At 63.9% G+C, this 17,920-nt stretch overlaps 2 protein-coding genes across 3 annotated transcripts in view; both read right to left on the minus strand.

The window, feature by feature from the left end:
* Positions 1 to 106: 106 nt before the first annotated feature.
* On the minus strand, positions 107 to 5,683 carry TPP1 (tripeptidyl peptidase 1). Its single transcript, XM_066177274.1, has 13 exons — positions 5,653 to 5,683; positions 5,110 to 5,205; positions 4,895 to 5,034; positions 4,672 to 4,822; positions 4,337 to 4,458; positions 3,825 to 4,009; positions 3,415 to 3,613; positions 1,985 to 2,173; positions 1,802 to 1,874; positions 1,416 to 1,536; positions 1,161 to 1,319; positions 953 to 1,090; positions 107 to 334 (listed from the first exon to the last, which is right to left on the minus strand). The coding sequence occupies exons 1-13, from the start codon at positions 5,661 to 5,663 to the stop codon at positions 194 to 196; spliced, it is 1,725 nt and encodes a 574-aa protein (XP_066033371.1). The 5' UTR covers positions 5,664 to 5,683; the 3' UTR covers positions 107 to 193.
* Positions 5,684 to 8,413: 2,730 nt separating this feature from the next.
* DCHS1 (dachsous cadherin-related 1) overlaps positions 8,414 to 17,920 on the minus strand; it is a 43,462-nt gene continuing 33,955 nt past the window's right edge. For both annotated transcript variants that reach the window (XM_066177279.1, XM_066177278.1), the window contains exons 15-21: positions 17,801 to 17,914; positions 16,621 to 16,832; positions 16,325 to 16,479; positions 15,037 to 15,167; positions 14,296 to 14,582; positions 13,586 to 13,724; positions 8,414 to 13,363 (exon numbers count right to left, since the gene is read on the minus strand). In XM_066177279.1, the coding sequence (XP_066033376.1) occupies positions 10,749 to 13,363; positions 13,586 to 13,724; positions 14,296 to 14,582; positions 15,037 to 15,167; positions 16,325 to 16,479; positions 16,621 to 16,832; positions 17,801 to 17,914 (3,653 nt within the window). In that variant the 3' untranslated portion in view covers positions 8,414 to 10,748. The remainder of the gene's footprint in view (positions 13,364 to 13,585; positions 13,725 to 14,295; positions 14,583 to 15,036; positions 15,168 to 16,324; positions 16,480 to 16,620; positions 16,833 to 17,800; positions 17,915 to 17,920) is intronic.

Consider the following 17,920-nt stretch of genomic DNA (forward strand, 5'->3'; position numbering starts at 1 on the left):
CATTGGCCCTGTCGGGCCCCCGCCCCGCCCCATCGGTCCCGCTCTCCAACGCTCATCATCCCGCGCGCCCCCTGGCGGAGGCGCAGGCACAAACAGAGGCGGTGGGCGGGGCTTCGAGTGTTTATTGGCCCCGCCCCCGCCTCCAGCCCGGTGTCCCGGTGTCCGGTCCCGGTGTCCGGTCCCGGTGTCCTGGTCAGCGCGGCCCTAGCGCCCGCAGCAGGCGCGGGAAGTTGGGGGTGCCCCAGCCGGTGACTGGGTCCCAGGCGGGGGTGGCGCAGAAGCCCTGGCCCTGCACGGTGCCGTCCAGGCAGGACAGGTGGCAGCCCTGGATCACCTGCGGGGAACCAGCCTCAGCACGGGGCCTCGGGGACCCCTCCCAAGTCCCGGGACAGCGACCTCCAGGGCACAGGAGCCCCACACAGCCCGGGGCACAGGGACCACCCGTGACAGGGATACCACGGGCACAGGGACCCCGCCTGCAGCCCCCAGGAACCAGGGACAGCTGCCGCCGGCGTCCGTGAGACGGGAATCCTGGGGCACAGCGGCCCCCAGACATCTGACACGGGGATCCCCGCAAGGCCCCCCATGGCACAGGCTGCCTCTGCCCACGGTCCCCTCACGACTCTGGCAATGTCGGATGGCACGCTCAGTTCGACCCTGGGAGCTCTGCACTCACTGGAAGCTGCTGCCCCGGCCACACAGCTCCCACGGGAAGGCCATAGGGACTCTCTCCTGCCCCCCAGCAGGATGCTGCTGGCCCTGGCCCAGGCACAGCTCTGGGAGCAGGAGCCCCAGGACAGCCCCCCTCAGCTCCCAACCCAGCCCTTGGAGCAGGCATAGCCTTCCCAGCCCCATGGACAGGCCAAGCCCAGGCCTCAGCCCAGCTCTTCAGGACACGAAGTCCCCTCAGCCCCCAGCACAGCCCTCCAGCCCCATTCCCTGCCCCACTCACATCATAGAATGCATCACCAAGCCCTTGCTTCTGCAGCTGGTACAGTGCAGGATTGAGAAAGCCAAGGGGTGCCAGCCCCCGCTGCAGGCGCCGGTCATTGATCAGCGCCACCATGCCTGCCACCACCGGTGTGGACGCCTGTGTGGGCACAACCCCTCAGCCCAAGAGCCCTGCCGCCCCGGAGGGCAGCAGGGGGTGAGCTCCTTACCGAAGTCCCCGACACCCAGGGCAGCGGGATGCGGTTTGTCACCACCCAGTAGTTGTCAGAGAGCGCAGCCAGGTCGGGGTACGCGCGGCCGCTGCTGTTGAAGTAGGAGCTGGGGGGCAGCTTCGAGGCCGAACGCAGGAAATTCCCCACAGCAGCAGCCTGGGGACAGCACAGCCCATGCTCATCCCCCAAGTCCATTGCTCCCCCTAGCCCTAACCCTGCGGCCCCCAGCCTGGCAGCGCAGGTGTCCCTCACCTGGTAGTCAGGCATGGGGAAGATGTTGCTGAAGCCACCCCCGCTGATGTAATCCGTCACCTCCTCTGTCACCAGGAAGGGGTTCTTGAAGGACGTGCCACCCACAGTGGTGACGTAGGGGCTGGGGAAACAGGGGGACACTGCAGGTGGGCACACACCTGCCTGGGCCTCAGCAGCCACCAACAGTCCCCTTGGCTACCACAACCTTGCCCCACAAACCAAAAATAACCCCAGGAGCTGCAGAGACTGGAGCTCTGGGGTCTGTAAGTGTGCTGCTGAGGACCCCCAGGTGACCCTCCAGGGGCTCAGACCCCAACGGGACCAGGGCTGGCAGTGCCCCCACAGGTCTGCGTTGACCCCTGGCACCAGCTCCCTCCGTCACCCACCTGGAGGCCGGGAAGCTGGGTCGGAACGTGTGGTTCCCACTGCGCACCCGCCGGCACCCAGCACCGTCGTCACCTGCCGGCACACCAACAGACGACAGGTGACCACGGCATCCCAGCCAGCCCTTGAAAAGCCCCGCCCGGTGCTCGGTGCTCAGGCCCCACGGCGTCAGGCCCCGGCCCCACCTGAGGCAAACAGGATGGTGAGGCCGCGGGCCGCCGCCTTCATGAACTCGGTGTTGACGCGCTCCATGTAGGCGTGGGACAGGCTGTCCTCGTCGTCCCCGTAGCTCACCGAGTGCACCCAGGGCAGAGCTGACATGTTGCTGAGCAGCAGCAGCCAGGCCAGGAAGGGCTCCTGGCTCTCGTGGCGCCCTGCAAGGACATCGGGGAAGGGACACGAGGGATAGCTCCTCCAACACCAGGGACAGGGAACAGCACGGGGAGTCCTGCCTCATCAGCACCAGCACCTGCAGTACAGCCCCAGGCGCTCCTTCCTGTAGGCCATGGAGTCACAGCACAGCCAGGCTGGAGCTCCATGAGCTCATCCTGGGGCTCCTGACACTGCACGGCACCAAGCTTCAGCTCAGCCCATGGGGCTGGCAAGAGGGCCACCCTTACCCCAGGACAGGGGGCTACACTCACACCCCTCTCCAAGACTCTGCCCCCGGGCTGCAGCCACGTGGGCACCTGTGGACCCATCGGGGCCTCAGCTCCTCCTCTGACAACAGGTCCCAGCAGAGACCACATGTGTGGCACATGTGCCACCTCCACAGATTCCACCTGCACCTGCCCAGGTCCCTCCCTGCCCTCCAGCCCTCTCCAGTGGGAGGAGAGCAGAGCCCCAGCCACCCCTGCTCACTCTCGGTCACCCATGTCACTGTCCCTGCACCCTTCCCACACCAGTAATTGTGTGGAGGCGGAGGGAAGGGCAGCACTGGGCTGCTGTCACTGTCACCACCAGGGACAGGGCTACTGTCCCTGTGGCACTCACCTGCTCAGCCAGTTCCCAATCTGGGACAGAGACACTGCCCCCAGCACTGTGCCCTGTTTGTGTTTGTGCAGGTTGTTTGGCAATATGTTTTCCCTAATTCCCTCACTCTCCCTCATCTGCTCTACTGGGAGACTCGTGGGTGGGAGCTCAGCTCCAGCACGGCTGGAAAACTCCATGGGAAGCAGGCTGTGCCCTCCTTCATGGGAGCTGAGCAGGGCAGCTGCTCTGCACGGTACCCGCAATGAAATCCCTGCCTGAGGATACTCTGGAAGTTGAAGGTTCACATGGTTCAAAGTCAGTACACAAGCCAGGAGCGATGTCCCCAGGAGTTGGGAATCCGGTGCCAGCTCTGACTTGGGGAGCACAGAGTGCACTCTCACAGCAGTTGGGAAAGCACCCGGGGCTGTCATACAGCCAGCTGTCTGCACAGCCCTGCAAGCTCTCCCCTCACTCTTCCAAGCACTTCCCTCTCCTGTTCCACCCTCTCCCCTCACACCTCCAAGTGTTCCCTTCCCTGCTCCAGGCACTCTCCTCACCCCTCCAGGCACTCCCCACCTCGCTCTGGGTGCTCCCCTTTCCCCTCCAGGTGTGCCCCCTGCCCCTTGGGGCTTTTCCCCAGTACCTGCATTGCTGAAGACCCAGGTGGAGACGTTGGCGCCGGTGCTCATGATGTACTCCACGTCCAGGCTGGCCTCCAGCCCGGCTTTGCCACGGCCCTGGTGCCCCACCACCCGGTCCACCTGTGTGCGGTGGGCAAAGCCGCTGCCAAAGAGCTGCATGAACTCAGCCAGGTCAGCTTGGTGGAAGTACTGCTCGAGAAACTGTGGGACACAGAGGGACAGGCTGTCTTCTCTTGAATAAACAAGGTTAACATTTTGATCCTAACCTAGAAAATTGCCCAGCACAGCTCTGTGCTACACCAGGTACCCCCAGCAGCCACCGAGGGACACCCAGCTGTCCCAAGATCCCCAGAACAGCACTAATCCCCGGGACTGCCACAGCACACAGGCCCCTGACCCGGGCAGTTGTTACCTGTGCACAGGCCTGGCTGTTGTTGGCCAGGAGCCCCACGTCCCCCCCTGTCATGTTGTATCTCTGGCGCAGGACGGCCGGCGTCACGCCCAGGTGGAACGACGCTCTTTTCAGCTGTGGGTCTTTCCTGGCCCCGGCTCTGCTGACTGCCTTGCGCTCCGTGGGGAAACGGTGCATCCCACCCACTGCAGCAGAGCCCAGCGGGATGGGAGAACCGTCAGGGCGCAGAGCCCCGGGAGGGCAGGACAGAGCCCTTGGGCTCTCCATCACCAACCCCATGTCTACATGGGCAGGCCAACAGCAGGGCCTGGAGAGCCCAGCCCTGCAGCCCCGAGGGAAGAGCCCCTTCGGCCCTCCCACAGCTGAGCCATGGCCTCAGCTGGGCACCCCGGCACTTTCCCTGGGATGGTCACTGGATCCCATGTAACAGGGATCTGCAGGAGAGAGGTCTGTCCCCCCAGAAGCAGCTGCACCTGAGCTCCTCAGCCTCATCTCCCCCACGTGGGACTTACCAAAGTCCAGGTGCTCCGCGAGCTCTGCAGGGACAGTGTAGGGCAGTGGGGACCGCACCAGGCTGCGCTGGCCCTGCACGTACCGGTGAAACTCAGCCCCAGGGAGCAGGCGCTCAGCCATGCTGCAACACAGGGACAGCCACTGTGGGATGGGACAGCACTAGGACACAGGGACAGCCACCAAAGGACAGGGCAGGGCTGGCAGAGAAGCACAGCCGCTAAGGAGCGGGACTGATCTAGGACACAGGAACAGCCACCATAGGATGGGACAGTAGTGAGACACAGGGACAGCCACCACAGGGCCACCAGAGCTAGTTCCAGCCCTTAGGGCTCACCTTGCAGGCAGGTAACACTCCAGAAAGTCAAGGGTGGTGACACTCCGGCACTCCTCTACACCATGGCCTTGCAGCCACTTCAGAACTGTCATCAGTGTGGTTGGGGAAGGCTGGATCAAGTCCCTCACCTGCTCCAGGGATAGGTACTGCCCTGGGAGGCACAGAGGGGTTAGATCCCCCACAGGCTCCGGGGGTCGTGGGGCCTCAGGGACGTGGCTGTTACCGTATCGCGGGGACTGGGGGTCCGAGACGTCCTCGACGAGGCGGGCCAGGTGGGCAGCGCCGCGCTGCCGCAGGGCGAAGGTCAGCTGCACCGGGTGCCCGGGATCCACGCGGCCAGCGTGGGCCCAGCCGGGGGGCACGCTGCAGGGTGGGCGGTGAGCGGGGCCGGCACGGGCACGCCAGCCCGGCCCGGCCCGGCCCACCGCCCGGACCTACCGGAACGGCTGGTCCCGCTCCAGCTGCAGCGCCAGCCCCGGGGCGCAGCTCCAGGCGGCCGCACACAGCGCCAGCACGGCGGGGATCCCCCAACACCTGCAACGGGCTCAGGGGAGCACAGGCACTGGCACAGCCGTGGGGAAGCGGGACGGACCGGGGACTGATCCCCGAACCCGTTCCCGGGGAGCCCCGCCGGAACACCGCGGGCTCCCGTGACGGGAGAACCCGCCTGACTACCCCTACCCCGGGTCTGAATCCCCCGAGCCCCACCACCGGCTGGCCCGTCTGTTACCCTGCCACCGGGGGTCCCCACCTGACCCGAGAGCCCTCATCACCGGGGAACCCCGCCTGAGCCTCCGGTCCCCGTTCCCACCACCACCTGGGAGCCCCGTCGGACACCCTGAGCTCCCGTCACCCAGGAGCGCCGTCGGATCCCTGCGGTCCCCATCGACCCCGGGGCCGAGGAGCACCCCCCCCCCCCCCCCCTCCCCGGGGAGTGTCCCCGTGTCCCCGGTCCGGGGCGCCCCGCTCCGTGCCCGTTACCCCCGCGCCATGCCGCCGCGCCGCCCGGTCACGTGTGCGGGCGCGTGACTCCCGCCACGTGGGGACACCAAAACAGCGGTCACGTGATCGCCTGTCACGGGGGGCGGGGCCGGGGCCGGGGCACGGGAGGGGGGCGGGGCACCGGAGGGGGGCGGGGCACCGGAGGGGGGCGGGGCACCGGAGGGGGGCCGGGGCCGGGGCTCGGCACCAGCCCGGCGGCGGGGCTCGGGGCTCGGGACTCGGGGCCGGGGCTCGGCACCAGCCCGGCGGCGGGGCTCGGGGCTCGGGGCTCGGGACTCGGGGCCGGGGCTCGGCACCAGCCCGGCGGCGGGGCTCGGGACTCGGGGCCGGGGCTCGGCACCAGCCCGGCGGCGGGGCTCGGGACTCGGGGCCGGGGCTCGGCACCAGCCCGGCGGCGGGGCTCGGGGCTCGGGGCTCGGGACTCGGGGCCGGGGCTCGGCACCAGCCCGGCGGCGGGGCTCGGGACTCGGGGCCGGGGCTCGGCACCAGCCCGGCGGCGGGGCTCGGGGCACGGCTCCAGCGCGGAGTCCCCGTTGCCGGCGGCCCGAAGGGGCGGCTCAGACACGGCACCGGCCGCCCCCTGCCCCGCCCCTGTCGGGCGTCTCCCCGCGCGGGGCGGACATGTTCCCGGCGGGATGGCTGGCGCAGGGGATTCGCCCGAGGGTCCCTGTCGAGCTCCCGGGCTGCGAGGGGTCAGGGCTCTGTGCAGGGCCGGGGTGCTGGGCTGGAGGCAGGGCGAGAGTCCGCACTGGGCTGACGGTCGCAGGCTGCTGGGGGCAGGAGGCGGAGGCCCTTGTAAGGCTGGGCTCGGGGCCCGTGCAGGAGGGGCACAAAAAGTAACAACCATTAACAAACATCAACTCCAGACACCACCCCCTGCGTAGGAAACCAAATACCAAGAACTGAGCAATGAGTGAATTGGGACCAATGAATGAACTGGGATCAATGAATATTGAACCAATGAGCTTCTATGCGTTTTTGCTGTATAAAATACGCGAAAATTTTAGTAAAATTCATTTGTCATGGAATGATTTTCTCTGCACAACTCAGGACATGTGTGGGTGAAACGATTTCTGTTGCATATTCTGGCCTGAACAAAACCCTGGCCAGAACAAAGTAATGCCTTGATTCTCTAACACTAGAAATGTTGTTGGAGAGGTTTGTTTTGTTTTGTTTTTCCTGCAGTTTCGGTGACAAGCACGCATTCCACAGCTCCAGCAGTTCCCAGCTGTTTTTCTGCTGCTGCAGAGTGGGGTGCAGGCCAGGAAGAGACAGGCAATAGGAAAACCACCTGCCTGGCCCTGGCGGCCGCGTCCCCCGCACTGGAGCTGTTCCAGAGGTGTCTGTTCCTGCTCCCCCTGCTCCAGCCCCACCAGCTGCCCTGGCCTGGCAGCCCTGGCCTTCTCCTGGCCACAGAGAGAGAGGGGAACCAGCCACCCCGGCCCGAGCCAGGAGCTGGGGTGCTGTCAGGGCTGCATGCCCCATGTCCAGTCTGGGGATGGACTCTTTAAGTGGGATGGGATTTGCAGGGGATGATGTCCTGGATCTGTCTGGACAGCGGGGATTAAGGTGGCCGGACAGAGCTAATCGTGTTAACCAGCATCTGCTGCTGGTCTGGTGCCTGGGAGGTCAGGGAGCCTTGGTGTCTCCTGGCCTGGGCCCTGCTCGCCCAGGCACGCACGCCTGCTGCTCCTGCAGACGGGGAAGCAAGTCCCTGCTGTGGGCAGGTGGATCCTCCCGAGGCCAGGAACACCAGAGGAGGACAGTGGCACTGAGGGCAGCCTGCTGGTCCCACTGTGCCCCAGCAGGGAGCTGGAAGGGGTTGGGCTGGGGGAAGAAGGAGCAGAGGGGACCCCAGGAACAGCATCAGGGAAGGGTGGCCCTTTTGTCCTCTCTGCCCCGGCTGTGCTGGCTTACACTTATCCCTGCAGTGTGAGGAGCCCTGTCAGAGCAGGGGGACGGGAGCTGCTCCCCGGGTCCCCGAGCACTGCCAGCAAGGTTGGGCGTGCCTTGAGGGGCCGTGCTGGACTCGCTGTGGGGTGATGGAATCTGAGAACTGAGGACAGGGTATAAACAGGTTGGTTTGGGAAGCAGCAAAAAAGCGGTAAAGCAGGGAAGGCAAGATGGAAGTGGCTGATCACATGTAGGTGGTTGATGGTCACTGCGTGGGTCTGGCCACATCCAACGCCTGACAGCTGCACAGCCACTCCTGGTTCTCAAACTCTGTAACTGGTTTCTGTGTGTGCTGGTGGCTGTGATGAGGCCATTGCTTGGGAAACTTGTATGTCCAGGTGTCCTCAGTGGGGATCCTGGGAATGTGAGGTACCTGCTGGGCACATGGCGTGTCCAGGTGTGGCTGCTGCAGCTCTGGGTCCCTGCACAGCCCTGCCCACAGCCTTCACCAGGGTGAGGGTAGCGGGATGGGATGGGGTTGCCTGTGGCACGTGGGACCAACTGTGTGCACATGTGGAGACATGTCTTCCACAGCTGTGTTTGCACATACCCCTGTCCGAGAACATTCTCAGGCTCACTGCTGGACGGCCCCATGGTCCTGCTGCAGATTCACTGGCCTCTCAGGGAAAGGACTTGGCAGGATGCAGCCATGGATGTGGGTGCCAGAGCCCGGCCAGGCCCATGTGAACCCTCCGTGGTGCAGGTCCAGTATCCCCCCGCTCCCCGTCAGTCCCATGGGAGCATGGTGCCAGCCTGGCATGAGCCCACGGCAGCAGGGATGGCTCTGTGTCTGTACAAACGTGTGGTTTATTAAGGCATTTTTTGAGACGTTGGCACTTGGGTTCAGGCTGCACCAGTGGCCCCTGCGCGGCCGTGGGCAGCGCTGGCACGTGCAGCTCCACGAGACACAATACAAAAGGTACAAATGAGTAAAAACAGGAATTGTAGTACAATGTGTAAAAATAAATAACTGGGGGCTCAGTGACCCCAGCCCAAAGCAGGGTGCATGTGTCTGACCCCTCCTGTGGCATGCAGGGTGACCCATCTGTGTCCCCATCCCAGATGTGCAGTGGAGCTGGGCTGTGTGGGCAGCACAGGGCCAGGGGGCATGGGGCACCCCAGTATGGGACTGGGGCCACTGGGTAGCCCTAGAGTGCCCCCACAGGGCCTGGGGACAACAATGTGTCCCCACAGTGCCTGTGAGCAGGACACAGAGGGGATGGGGTGCCCACCCCAAGAGCCTCTGTGGGCTGTCCCTGTGCAAAGGCAGAACTGTCACCCCCTCCCAGGGCACATCAGGCCCCTATGGGTCCCCGGCAGAGTGGGCATGACCCTGTGCCCTCTTGGTGTCCCTGTCACTGTCACAGATCCCTGTCCCCTGTCACTGCCCCGTGCCCAGAACAGCACCTGGGATCCACTGGCATGAGCCGAGACCCCATGGCACAAGAGGGATGAGGGGCTGACTGTGACAGATGGAGCTGCAGCCACAGATGGTTCTTCATGGGAAAAGGGGGGACGGGCAGAAGTGATGCGTTTGTCTGCTGTGACAACACCTTTGGGGCTGCGGCTGCAGCCACACTGTGGATGTGCTGGGTCTGGAGAAAGTGTGATAGGAAGGAGCTTCCCCCGGCTCTGCTCAGGCATGGGATGTCCTCCCTGACCCCCAAACACACTCATGACCAGACTGGGCATTCAGGGCTGCTGTGTGCAGCCCCCCGTGCTGTTCCAGCCCTCACTCTGCACCCATGGCCATGTGGGAATCACAGCCTCTGGGAGCACCAGGGCTACAGTGGCAGAACCCAGGCCACCCTCCCAGGGCTGTGATGCACGGCTGCTCCCTGTGAGCAGCCGCGGGCTCAGGAGGAGCTCTGGTGGGGGCTAAGCGTGGTGTGAGTGTGACGCTGCCTGTGTGACTGGCTGTGCACAGTGCAGGAGGAGATGGGGACCGGCCCCACTGCAGGGGCTCCATCCGGGCTCACAACATGCATAATGGGGGTGCAGAGCAGCCCTGCACAGGGGGCTGGGGCCGGAGGCAGGGGTTTTTGGCACCTTGACTATGTTCTGGAGGTGGCCCAGACAGTCCTGGGGAGCAGCCATGTGACAGGGCCCCAGGGAAGGCCAGATCCCCACTGTGGCTGTAGGAGTACATGCTGGGCGATGTGGCTTTTTGGGGTACCACCTCAAAAACTCGCCTGGGCCTGAGGTGGGTGTGGGTCACAGTAGCCATTCCCACTGCTGCTGAGGCTGGGCTGTCCCTGTCAGCAATCACACAGCTCTGCCAGCCCCACTGTGCTGCCTGTGTCTGGGCACCATCCCTGCCTGGGACCCCTGCCCAGAGAAGTCCCTGGTCCCAGGAACGGGGTTCCCATGCTGAGTGTCGCAGGCGCCTCCCTCCCAGGACCACAGGAATCATCCTGAAGCTCTGGGCAGGAGATTCCCTGGATGTGTCACCTGCAGCAGCGTAGTGAAAGGGCTAGAGAGACCTCAGAGGCTCTCCTGTCCCCACCCAGCCCCGGACAGACAGCAAGATGTGGGCATTGCTGCCTTCTGCTGCAGCCAACCCGGTGAGTGTCCCCTCCCGCCCGGGGGCAGGTTCATTCCCGCAGGCAGCATCTGTGCCCTGGGGCATTGTGCCCTGCCCTGCCCTGGGACACCACCCCCAGCCATGGGGCATCGTCCTCCTGCCCTGAGAGCTCCTAGGGAAGGCTCAGGGTCCTCCTGCACCCAGGCTGCTGCATGGCCCCCAGGGCTGGGTAGAGCAGGGTCTGGGCCTGCAGCCCCTGGCCCAGCACGCCTCAGCTCCAGCCACTCCCGGAGCACCACGTACCGTGAAGCACCATCCTGCCCAGCGCCAATCTGAGCCACCGCAAGCAGCACATGGACCATCACCCCGGGGTGCCAGCACTGGGGTCAGCAGTCCATAGGGCACCAGCCAGCACAGGGTCTGCCAGGCTGTGGGGAGGGACAGGGGCCACAGCCCTCAAGGGCACCCGCAGTCCCTGGGGGCCCAGGCCAGGCACAGCACTGGGAGCGGGATGAGCACCCACTCTGGCGGCCCTGGGCTGGGCCCCGCTCCAGCCCCATGGCTGCGGGCTGGGGCAGAGGAGTCCAGGGGCCTGGCTCTAAATCCTGAGCTCGGCCTCCTCGGGGGGCTCCAGCGAGTGCTCAGCGCTGATGGTGGAGGTGGATGGCCCCTGGGAGATGCCGAAGGGCGAGACCACAGGGGAGCGGGCGGCCAGCGGGGACAGCGATGGGGAGAAGCTGGGCGACATGGCAGAGGACGAAATGGAACCCTCGTGGCTGATGGGCGAGCGGCGCAGGGAGGATGGGTGCGGGAATGTCCTGCCTGGTGGTGGCTTGGGGGGCACAGACTTGGCACCTGGATGGGCCACCGAGGTGATGAGGGGCGGGGGGTCGATGCGGGGCTTGGGCTCTGCCTTGGGCTTGGCTGGGAAGGGCTTGCGCAGGGAACTCTCATCCTTGAGGCGGGCGATCTCCGTGAAGACGCTGGCCAGTGGCTGGAACTGGGGACACCAGTTCAGCAGGTAATCCCAGTTGTAGCTGCCACGGAGCTCCTCATCGCTGGCCACAATGGCAGTGAGCGAGCCCTCCACGGAAGGCTTGCCGTCCTCTGGGAAGGTGTAGTCCTGGGGCTGTGAGGAGACGCTGAGGCCGCAGCGGACACCCAGGAAGGCGCTGCCCCCGCCATCCTCACGGTACAGCTGCAGGGGTGGCCCCGGCAGCAGCAGCCCAGAGCCCTTCTTGCTCTTGAACCACTGGGCACTCTCCAACGCAGCCGGCTCACAAGAGATGTCAGAGAGCTGGTCGGCATCCTGCTGGATGCCAGAGTCAGGGCCACGGGCAGCGATGTGCTCCTGCATGGAGGATGTGATGCTGGCCACGCGTGGGTACTCATTGATCATCCGTATCTCGTCGTCCTCAGCGGCTTCAGCAGAGCCGCGGCCGCTGGAGTGAGAGGGGTCCAGTGAGCCGCCCCGCGTGTAGGGCCCTGCCGGCTCCGTCCCGTACCCTGGCAGTGCCTGGTGGTAGATGTGCTCGGCCCCGGGCAGTGCTGGCTCCTCACAGCCCAGCTTCTGCAAGGACCCGCTCTGTGCGCGGGCCAGCGCCCCCTCCCCCTCTGCCTTCTTGTGGCCCCGGCGCTGCCGGGAGCGCACCAGTGCCAGCACGATGGCCACGGCGGCCAGCACCACCACGACGCCCAGCGAGGCGGCCACAGCCACCAGCAGCAGGTTGAGGTCGGGCGCCAGGCCAAAGGAGGTGTGCGTGACGTCAATGGTGACCTGCGCAGAGGCCACACGAGAAGCAGGCAGGGGGCTGCGTGCCTGCACCTCCAGGCTCATCTCCCGTGGCTCCCTCTTGGCATGCCCAGCCCCGGCTTGGGGCTGGCTGTCCACACGCAGGTAGATGGAGCCTGTGGTCTGATTGATGGCAAAGTATGGTGAGGGCTTTGCCAGGGTGTACAGCACAACACCGTCAGCCCCCTCGTCCTCATCCGTGGCCAGCACCCGCCCAATGGTCTGCCCTTTGCGCGCACCCTCAGGCACCTCGAAGTTGAAGGAGGGGCTCAGGAAGATGGGATCATACTCGTCTTCCCCTGTCACCAGCACCCGCACGGTCACAGTGGCCGAGGCATTGCCAGCGTCGGTGGCCCGAACCAGGAGCTGGAAGGCTTTGGCTCGCTCATAGTCAAAGGTGAGGCGGGAGCGCAGCTCCCCAGAGCTCCCATTGACAGCGAAGGCATCCCGGCCGTCGCCCATGGTGGGGTCCCCCACTGCCTGCTCCAGCACCACGTACCGCAGCTCCCCAAAGGCGCCGGTGTCGGCATCGACAGCACGCAGCGTGGTGACCAGCGTGCCGGGGGGCAAGTTCTCCCGGATGCTGGCGCTCAGCACCTCCACTGGGAAGTACGGCTTGTTGTCGTTGATGTCCTTCACCTCAATGGCCACGGGGACCAGCGCAAAGTGCCCGCCTGGTGTGTCCGTGGCCCGCACCACCAGCGTGTGCAGCGCCTGGGCCTCCCGGTCCAGTGGCCGCGCCAGGCTCAGGGCCCCTGTGCTCTCGTGAAGCTGGAACAGCCCGTGCTGGTCACCTGAGCTGATGGTGTAGTGAACGCGGCCACGCGGCCCTGAGTCGGCATCGTGGGCTGCCACACGCAGCAGCTCCGTGCCCGGAGGCGCGGCCTCGCTCACCGCTGCACGGTACTCGGCCCGGGTGAACACGGGAGGGTTGTCATTGACGTCCTCCACGGTGATGAGCACGGGCACGGTGGCGCTGCGCTGCGGCAGGCCCCGGTCTGAGGCTGCCACCGTCAAGTTGTATACTGGTATGGCCTCGAAGTCCAGGGACTCCACAAGCACCAGGGCTCCCTGCGTGCGGAGCTGTCCCCCAGACCGGGCAACCCGGCTCTCCACCTGGAAGGCGTTGCCGCCGTTCCCGCTGACGATGGTGTAGTCAAAGCCAGCATTCTCCCGGGAGAGGTCGGCGTCACCCGCCTCCAGCGTCAGCACAGTGGTGCCTGGGCGCAGGTCCTCGGGAACGCTGGCGTTGTAGCACGGCTCCTGGAAGCGGGGGCTGTGGTCATTAACATCCAGAACCTGGAGCTGCACTGTGGCCCAGGATGAGAGGCTGGGAGAGCCGTGGTCACGGGCCTCCACCACCAGGTCCAGGGTGGGCTGGCTGGCATTGAACTCCACCTGCCGGGTGGTGAAGAGGGTCCCTGTGGAGCACATAACCAGGGTCAGCATGGGAACCAGTGGGAACTGGGATGGGTATCAGATAGAGGAGCATTCGATGGTCTCCCTGCTGTGTCTGCCTCACCAGCCACACCAGAAAGTGACCTCATGAGGGTCTGAACAGGGCCAGCATGGGGGAACACCCCTCCACAGGCACCCTTAGATTGACCCATGAGAGAGGCACACAGAGCACCAAACCCACTCACCATTGCTGGGGTCGATGGCAACATCAGGGCTGGGCACAGCCAGGTGGAAGGTGATGTCCCCATTGCTCCCTGAGTCGGGGTCGGTTGCGCTCACAGTGAGGATGACACTGCCAGCAGGTGTGTGCTCTGGCAGCAGCACCTGGAAGAGGAGGAAACTCCAGTCAGAATCAGGTTCCCCCCTGCCCAGAGCCCCCAGCGTCGCTGGAAGGGAGGTCTGGGGCTGGCCAGGCAGCCAAAGCCAAGGTCATCCAGCCTCTCACTAGCCAGTGAAACCATGGGCAAGCAGTCTGTGCTCCTAGACCCTTCAAGGGCTCCCCAGCCCCTTGCCTGGGCTCCAGCCCTGCAGCATACACTGCCCAAGCCAGCTTTCAACAGGGATCTGCCCAGGTCTCACCACAAACATTTGTCTGGGCTGTGGCCCATTTGCACCTCCTCTGGCCTCCCCACTGTGCTCATCCATCTCTGCTGGACCCTCTGCACCCAGCTGTGCCTCTTGCAGGGGCTGGTCCCAGGGTCACTTGCCTGGTTTCAACTCCTTCTGTGCCACAGTGACAGCACGAGGAATGCCAGGATGTAGATGTGGGTCAGAAAGCGGGACAGGAAGGGGCTCATACCCATCTTCTGCTTTGCAAGGGCAGGAGGGCCAGGCAGGAGCTGCAGAGGGCGTGCATGGGATGGCCCCTGCTGGCTGGCACACCTGGTGCATGTACCTGATAGAAAACCTGGGTGAAGGTGGGCACATTGTCGTTCACATCCTCCACAAGGACAGTGAGGTTGGCCTCGGTCTCGTGGCGTGTGTCAGAGGCGCGCAGGGTGAGCGTGTAGCGGCTGCGCTGCTCGTGGTCCAGCGGCCCCGTCAGGGCAATGTGGCCACCATAGCGCAGCACCCCGAAGGTGTCTGCTGCCTCCCCCTCCAGCAGCAGCGTGTAGGAGAGCGCGGGGCCCGAGTCCACATCGTTCCCAGTCAGCTGGGCTATCTGGGTCCCCAGCAGTGTGTCTGTGGGGAGCACACACGTGAGTGAGCAGACCCATCCCTGCCCAGCACACCTGGCTCACCTGGTGAGAAACCAGTTCAATCCCCCAGGAAGAGGGGAAGATGCCATGGAAGAGGGAGATGCCGGGGGGAAGCCGAAGGTCTTGGGGGCTTGGCAGGGCAGGTGGAGGCTGGCATGGGCACAGGGCACACTGGCTGAGGACTGTGAGCAGGCAGGGCAGGTGTCGGCAGCCAGGGTCCTGGACATGGGGCAGGGGCCAGGGTTGAACTGGTAATTCAGGTTGCTCCCTCAGGACACAGCAGCAGCACAGAGGTCATGCTGGAGAGCTCAGGGGGCTTCAGTGGGTCAGTGTGGCCCAGACCCTGACAGGGACCGGCCTGGCCTCTCTGGGGGCTCCTCCCCACCCCACGGAGCCCATCATACCCCGGCTCTGGCCCTCAGTGCTACGGCACTCACTCTCAGGGACACGGATCTCCCAGGGGACCGGGATGGTAGGGCTGTTGTCATTGATGTCCATCACCACCACGGTCAGTGTGGCCGAGCCCATGAGCGGTGGTGTTCCTCGGTCCATCGCTGTCACCACCAAGCTGTGGGCAGGCAAGAGGGTCAGATGTGAGCCCACACATGTGAGGGAGCGCCTCACCCGTGTAGAGTTCCTGGGACATGCACTGCACACCTGCATTACACCCGGGACATGAACCGCAGGTGAACGGGGCTGGAGCGTGTGCATGTGGTGTGGAAACTGAAGTAGTTCAGAGCCTGGGGTAATGGATCCGTGCAGCACATTCTCTGGAGATGTTTAAGAAAAGACTGGATGCGGCACTCAGCGCTCTAGTCTAGTTGACAAGACGGCGATCAGTCACAGGTTGGACTCAATAATCTCAGATGTCTTTTCCAACCTCAATGATTCTGTGATTTGGAGAGCACGTGTGGGGCAGTGGGTGTGGCACATGGAGAGCATGGTGGGGCAGGGCAGCAGGTTTTTGCACACCTAAGGCATGTGTTGAAGTCTAGAAGGTGTGTGGGTGCAGGCAGAGCACCTTGCGGGGTGCAGGCAGGTGTCTGGGGCTCTCTGGCTGCTGGGGAACACTTGGAGCCTCTCTGGAATGGTGAGGGATGTGTGGATGGAAAGAATACCCCAGACCCCCCCCACCAGGGAAGACAGCAGAGGAACCCACAGCCATGGGGGCACATATGGAGGGGGAGAATACAAACTGGGGGACCTCACCTGAGCCAGGTGTGTGGGAAAGGGCAGGAGAAGCCTCAGATTCATGGTGGGGTGTTTGCCAGCATTTCACACACGTGTGGCTCAAGTGGACGGACATGTCCAGAGCATGTACACATGGTGAGGGGCCCACAGGGGGGACATCTGGGGGAGCTCAGGCTAGTGCACTGGTCTGGAGCCATGTGGCAGGACACAAGTGTCCTGTGCTTGGAGGTGTAAGAAATTGAGCAGATGCAGTGCGGATTAAGGAGGCAGGAAGGGGAATGGATGAACCTAGGGCCCTCTCACAATCTCCTCAGCTCTGTAGAGACCCGACTGAGCTGTGCGTGGGCTCATCTTGGCCATCTGGCTCCCGTGTCCTTCACTCCCACTGACCCTCAACTATGCTGCTTGATAGAGCCACTTCACAGCCAGGCTGGCACAGCTTTGGGGGCACCAAGAACAGTGCTCCGCATGCCCCGGGGCAGTGCTCCACGATTCTGTTCCTGTCCTGGCATCCCCTAGCCTGGCTGCACTCACCGGGTCTGGGACCAGATCTCTCTGTCCAGGATGGCAGCAGTGGTAATGGTGCCAGTCTGAGGGTCAATGTGGTACAAGCCCGGCATTGGCAGGGACTGGTTGATGGCATAAGTCACCTGCCCGTTCGCTCCCTGGTCCAGGTCATCTGCTAGTACCTGCAAAGCCACAGGAGGTTCAGCTGTGGAGCCCCTGAGGCAGGTTTTGTGTGCTGCTGCCAACCCCAGGCCCATGCAGCCCCCATCCCATAACTCCAGCCAGGCCAGGGCTCAGGTGTCTCTTTTTGTGCTCTGGCATACCTGGATGACAGGTGAGTCATAGCTCTGTGACTCCCAGATGAATGCCACGTAGTTCTGCAGCTGGAAGCGGGGCAGGTTGTCGTTCACATCCTGGAGGTTGAGGTTTATGGCCATAAAGCCAAAGGAAGCTGCAGTCTCTGCCTGAATCACCAGGCGTAGCCGGGGGCTGGCCTCGAAGTCCAAGCTGCTGGAATCCTGCACTGAGATGGCACCTGGGAGGGGGAATGGTGGGGAGGGGGCAGTGATGTACCAGCATGTCCATCCTCCCTCCCTCCCTCCCTCCCTCCCTCCCCTCATCCCTCCGTCTGTCCATCCATCCATCCATCCATCCATCCATCCATCCATCCCTCCACCCATCCCTCCACCCATCCAGCCATTCTCAGATGGACAGGACAGGCACATTGAGCTCTTCCAAGCCCTCCCCACACTGCCAGCTTCTCATCATTCTCAAGAGCTGCCCTGAGTGATAACACCCACACCTTGCTGGGGACAGGCAGTTCCTGCTGTCATTACAGCATGTGACAGTCCTCCCATCTCGAGATTCTCCTGAAGGTGTGGAGCAGAAAGAGCTGTTCCTGCCATGACATAAGCTCACCCAGCTCCAAGCCAGAGACACCTCACTGCAGCTTTGAGTCCAGTCAGAGCCCTACAAAGTGCTCTGAGGACAGACACCCACAGCCACCAACCCGAGCCATGGGCAGCTAGGCTGCTGGAGCAACAAGGTGCTGCTGTCCCACCTGAGAATGAGGAGGGCAGCCAGCAGGATGTACTAAACTAATTGACAACATTCTTATGGGCACATAGGGACACCTTCCATTATCCCAGGTTGCTCCAAGCCCTGTCCAACCTGGCCTTGGACACTTCCAGGGATGGGGCAGCCACAGCTTCGCTGGGCAACCTGTGCCAGAGCCTCGCCACCTTCACAGGGAAGGATGTCTTCCCAGAATCCCATTTAATCATGCTCTCTGAGGTTTTGGGAAAAGGTCTAATTATGGGGGACCACAATTGCACTGGGAGCAGTGCTAACAGCTGCTGGTCAGTGACAGGGCAGTGTCCACATTCCAGTACTAACACCTCTCAGCTAACTGGTACAGAGTGTGGATGGTGTTCCTGTGTCTGGCGGGCCACAAGCACCTGAGCAGGCATGAGCAGAGCTCCCCAGGTGTTCCTGGAGCTGTACCTGAGCTGGGCTGGATCAGGAAGGTGTTCTTCTCATTGCCACTGATGATGCTGTAGGTGATGTGCCCCGAGGAGCCCCCTGTGTGCACAGCCTGGACACTTGCCACCTCAGTGCCTGTGA

The sequence above is a fragment of the Chamaea fasciata genome, unplaced genomic scaffold (genome assembly GCF_029207755.1).
Source record: "Chamaea fasciata isolate MVZ Bird 193981 ecotype frontalis unplaced genomic scaffold, bChaFas1.0.hap1 SCAF_2, whole genome shotgun sequence".
Lineage (NCBI taxonomy): Eukaryota > Metazoa > Chordata > Aves > Passeriformes > Sylviidae > Chamaea > Chamaea fasciata.